This window comes from Penaeus vannamei, chromosome 2, assembly GCF_042767895.1.
Source record: "Penaeus vannamei isolate JL-2024 chromosome 2, ASM4276789v1, whole genome shotgun sequence".
Classification (NCBI taxonomy): Eukaryota; Metazoa; Arthropoda; class Malacostraca; order Decapoda; family Penaeidae; genus Penaeus; species Penaeus vannamei.
The window spans coordinates 37,427,411-37,432,410 of NC_091550.1; the positions used below are offsets into that span (position 1 = coordinate 37,427,411).

General features: G+C 35.3%; 1 protein-coding gene across 34 annotated transcripts in view; it reads right to left on the reverse strand.

The window, feature by feature from the left end:
- Positions 1-3,846, reverse strand: part of Bap111 (Brahma associated protein 111kD) — a 58,295-nt gene extending 54,449 nt beyond the window's left edge. For 14 of the 34 annotated variants that reach the window (XM_070132803.1, XM_070132793.1, XM_070132776.1 and 11 more), the window contains exon 1: positions 3,407-3,830. In XM_070132803.1, coding sequence (XP_069988904.1) covers positions 3,407-3,466 — 60 coding nt within the window. In that variant the 5' untranslated portion in view covers positions 3,467-3,830. Of the gene's footprint in view, positions 1-3,406 lie in introns of all 34 variants that reach the window. The other 20 variants (XM_070132937.1, XM_070132871.1, XM_070132905.1 and 17 more) reach the window with 9 other exon arrangements.
- Between the last annotated feature and the right edge of the window lie 1,154 nt (positions 3,847-5,000).

Below are 5,000 nucleotides of genomic sequence, written 5' to 3' on the forward strand. Positions count from 1 at the left end.
AGGGGTCGCTTAAGTATCTTTCCTCCATGGCTGCAGTGTAAGATTGAGGAAGCCGGTCGGAAGTTTGGAATGTTTCATAAGGTTAGCGAGCACGGTACTATCCGCGATTATACTTAACAGAACGTGAGAAAAAAGGAGGAAGCTGGTGTTCAAATTTGGCCAGACTTATATCTTTCATCCTATTATTCTTAAAATTCTCCTTGCCTTAGGTTTGATTTGACTTTTTTTTTCCGGGAGACTCCTAATAAGTGTATGCATATTTCTAAATAAAGAAAAGTAGAAACTGGAAAGGTGAACTTTTATGGACGTAGTGTGTTCAGATGATCTGACAAGGCATCTTTCATTTCCTTTTCCATAACACATGTGTATTCTCTTAACCTTATTATCATTCAAGCTGGCAATGAACTTTCCTTATACACAGATAGGGTCTGTTATACATATGATAATACATTTATATGGTAAGTAGATGTAACAAGATGAAAGTCAGTGCAGTCATTATTTCATTATATCAAAACTTATTCTTTTTTCTTCTTTTATACCCTCCCTAGAGACAGAGTGAGGAAAAGAGCCAGTAACTGTCCAGGAGAGCAGAGAAGTGTATAAAAAAGCTAAGGTAAGGGCCATAGGGGACAAATACAATATTATCATTATTATATAAAAAAATAAATAAATAAAATAAAAGATGAGTACATGTAAGGCCACAATCACTTTGTAAATTTGATATACTTTAGTGTGCGTACCTAAATCCATCACTGTCATAGTTTCCACACTCTGCACTCCAGCAAAGGCAAACAACCATTGCCATATAAATTCTGACAAGACAGAGCTTGCACAATTCCCAGATTAGAGTTAGGAACCAGAATAAGCTTTCTCAGGCCAAATAGAGGTGGTGGAATATTGATGACTTTATGTGGAAGTCATGAGATTGCTTGATGTGGTCCTGTTCTGGACATTTACCAAACCCAGAATATCTATGCTCAAAAAAAGGATGAAATAAGACTAAATAATTACTACTGTATTTCACATTTTTGTGTTATAAGTATTTTCCTAGTTCACACAAAACACAAAAAAGTGTACATGATGCTCTCTTCTTTTAGGTGAATGTAAATTGGGAAAAATAAATATAGACAGTTGTTTCATTTTTCTTTTCATCATTTTTATGACACTATGATATTACATCATAAATATATATTCTGACATGATAATTATACCATGATGATAACAGAAAAAAAAAAAAAAAAAAAAAAAATGTTGCTTCAAGGTCACTGCAACAACTTTGATACACACTTTCAGACATACCGCAGAGAACACAACACATTGTCTAACATGCTACCTTAGGGGGACGGGTTTAAGCGCCCCCCCCCATTAGCGTGACCTCGAGTCTAGTCAAAACCCCTAAGGGCCAATTCTACCTGCAATACTACTACCAATGTACCTTGTCTACCTCTCTACTACCCCAAAGTAGAATACCACTACCCATGCCCTAACAAGACAGCATGACATAAGTACTTCTCAGTGAGAGAGAGAGAGAGAGAGAGAGAGTGAGAAAGAGAAATAGGAAGAGAAAGGTACAGAAACAAAAGACATCTACATTTAAAAATTTCCATCATCAAAACAAACTACAAAACACCTACAGAAGAAACTAAGCCAAAGAAAGTAAGAATTATACTAATCCTGAGAATCAACAAAAAGACAGAAATAAAATAAATAACTAATTACATACTAACAGTCATAAATATGGTAATTTTGCTTAGTGCACATCACAATGGCTATGGTAAACAACATGAAAACACCAGATGGATTAATTCTTGCGACACTTTTTATCCATGATATTTTTATAGCTATTTTTAATGCGAATGACTTAACATTATAAATGACACTGATACCCAAATGTGATGGAGTCAAACAATTCCTACGACTTTCACCCTCTTAGTGATTTCCAAAAGATCAAGAAACTACCAGCACATATATTCTGATTTTGATGCTTGGTCTCGTTGTGAGCCAATTAGGAGGCCTAAATGCCCTCACCAGATTTCCCCATTTCCTTGATTTTTTTTTCTTTTGTGTTAACAATATTGATGTTATTATTATATAGATTAAGATTATATTTTTATGTTATTAAGAATACTAACAACATTACAAAGTTTCAAAAAATATATTTTTAAAAATCGAGGAAAAGGGTAAACAGATAAGATAGGTAGCCCTAGCAACAGACTTCTTGGTAACCAAATAATTTTATGTATACATGATATAAAAAATAGAATTCACAGTAGACATGACGTATTTTCGCCATCCATGCATCAGTGGGTTAATGACAAACATGTGGTATCTGGCATCAGCATCACTATGGTGGACTTGACTACTTGGTAGGCATGTCAGCTCCAATATGGCACACCATTATAAAGAAGGTTATTGTAGGTTATAGCAAAAGGAGTAAGGCAATGATAATGTTAAACATAGGGTTATCTATCATATGGGAAAAACTGGATGAGAAAATGCATTTGATCCTGAAGCCAATCTGAGGTCTTAGGCTTGAAAAGGTCTGGTTGAGTTGAAGGTACAGTTACATTAAGTGAAAAGAAGTGAGGTTAGGTGAGGTTTGTAATGTGAAGAAAAATAAAGTCTTGGGTTGGATTATATAAATTTAGGTTAGAATAAGACTGGATAAAATTAGGTGTGGTAATCTAAGGATACGGCAATGGATAGTTTGGCTTGGTTTGGGTTAAATACAGTAAAGTAAAGGAGACCCACAGATAGGTTAAAGTTAGTTAATATAGATAAAGTAAAGTAAGGAATGGTGATATTGGGTTAGCTTATGGGTTGACAAACTATAGATTAAATGCCACATTTCAATACTGACCACAGCAATATTAATATTTGAAATCTGACATTATATCTTTAATCTATATTACTAAATCCAGTGTTTGTTTTTGCTATTATAAGACTGCTATTATATCCTACCTCTTCCTCCACCTCTTCAACCTCAACTCCCTACATCCTATCCAAGCATGTCTTCCTGAGCTGCGTGATTATCGACTCAGGAAAATAGCTATCTATAAGAAATTCCCTAAATGCCTTAAATAAGTCAAAGTATACTTTCACTGGCTCACTGAAATATAACCTAGCACGAGTTAATTTATTTGTGGTACTAAACGTACCCATTCATTGTAATTAAAGACTGATATATCATGGATGAAAAGTGTCTTTGAAAAAATCAAGCTGCTGATTCCATGCACTGTAAACCTCATAAATACAGATGCACACAAGAACAAAATGACCAGTTCTGATATAAAAAGACAAGAAATAAAACTATAAACTAAAAATCAATAAAACACTACCTGGTAAGAGCCATGGGAGCCCGTAACTTAGGAAAATATAAACTAAAACAAGACACAGGTCCACCTACAGCAAACACATCAGGAACAGGCCTAGCCCTCAGACCAGGGCTCGGAATTTCAGCTGCCATTTTCTCTTTTTTATAATTATTGGGAGATCTTGTAGGTAAATGCCCTCTCTCGCGCGCCTCAGAAGGGAAAGAAATGGAGGTATCCTCGTTCTCTCTCGCTCTCTCTCAGGTTTGTTTTTGGTAAGACTGGAATATAATTTTATCTTCCTTTCTTTCGCCTTGTTTGTTCCTCTGTCATTTGTTTACTCTCTTTTCTTCTTCTCAGTCAAAAAATGTTGGTATCGTGGTTGAAACCAAAAGGGAGGGGACAATGTAAGGTGTTCTGATACTCACAAAGGGTGTAAAAGTCTTAAAAATAACGCACTTTGGGGGACGCCACAGCGAGGAGGAGAAGAACAAGGTAAGATGGCGGTGACGCTACGCCAGCGCTGCAAACGCCGCGGTTTCGGTGGCGCTCAACTCAAGCGTTAAAAGAAATTTGCTGAATTTTACTAAAAAAAAAAATGGTGAGGGTAAGAATGGAGACTATATTAAAAAAAAGCATAAACAGGTGATATTTTCTCTTGCAAGTCTCGTGCAACGCCCATTACTTGCTCGATCCATCAGGAAGAGCGTTTCCGCTAAACACGGAGAGTGCCGACAAACAAAATTGATAAAATTAATTGTGTTTATCGATAACAAGGTATAATGGAATGCTTATAGCTTATCGCGTCTTTTACGAGTAATAAAATGCACTCAAATTACAATGTAACTGGCTGCTCATGAACAGTTTTGGATATGCTATAGACTAGAGTCAAGCTATATAACACGCTAAGTTTAGCATGAAGAGCACTTAGGCGGCAATACTGCAATGAGAGTTTGTTTGTGCAGGCTTTCTACACTTTATTGTTTGTAAATTAGGCGATTCGATGGGTATTATTCTGCTCCTGTATTCGAAATATTGATGAATTGTGTATATGTGCTTTTCATTCCATTTTACAGTAGATATGCTCATCATTACTGCAAAATTGATCGTATAATGGTCTTGTATCGTAAGCCTAATTATGGATTTTTGGTACACCATTTATATGACATCAATATGATATATACAAAATAATTTGTATTATAAGGTTGACCGTAAGAATTGTCATTACATGCAAAGTAATACGAAATGGCGAATATTACTATGTTTTTAAAACCAAACTGAGGACCGACGCCGGTTGTTTCTGTATCTGTTATCAACTGCCTCATTGACTATCTGATAGCTCATATATATTACATACAATATAAGAAGATGATTTATGTTTGTGTCAAATTATATGCTTCCAAGAAAACCAAATACATGCCTATGTTTAACTTCGTAACAAAAAAAAACAAAAACAGTACGACAATTTAGTTGTAAATAACGACGTTCTTACCGGCATCATTTGAAAGCTTATTGACATAAGATATTTCCAATCGACATTATTGGGCTTTACATGGCATTATTTTGTCTGTCGTATTGATTTCTCTCTTATATCAAGTCAAAATGCACTAAGCACAAAGTCTGGCCATTCAAGAAAAACAAAAAAACTGATTCCTGCAATGCTTGTGAGGGCAATGAGTGTGATATACA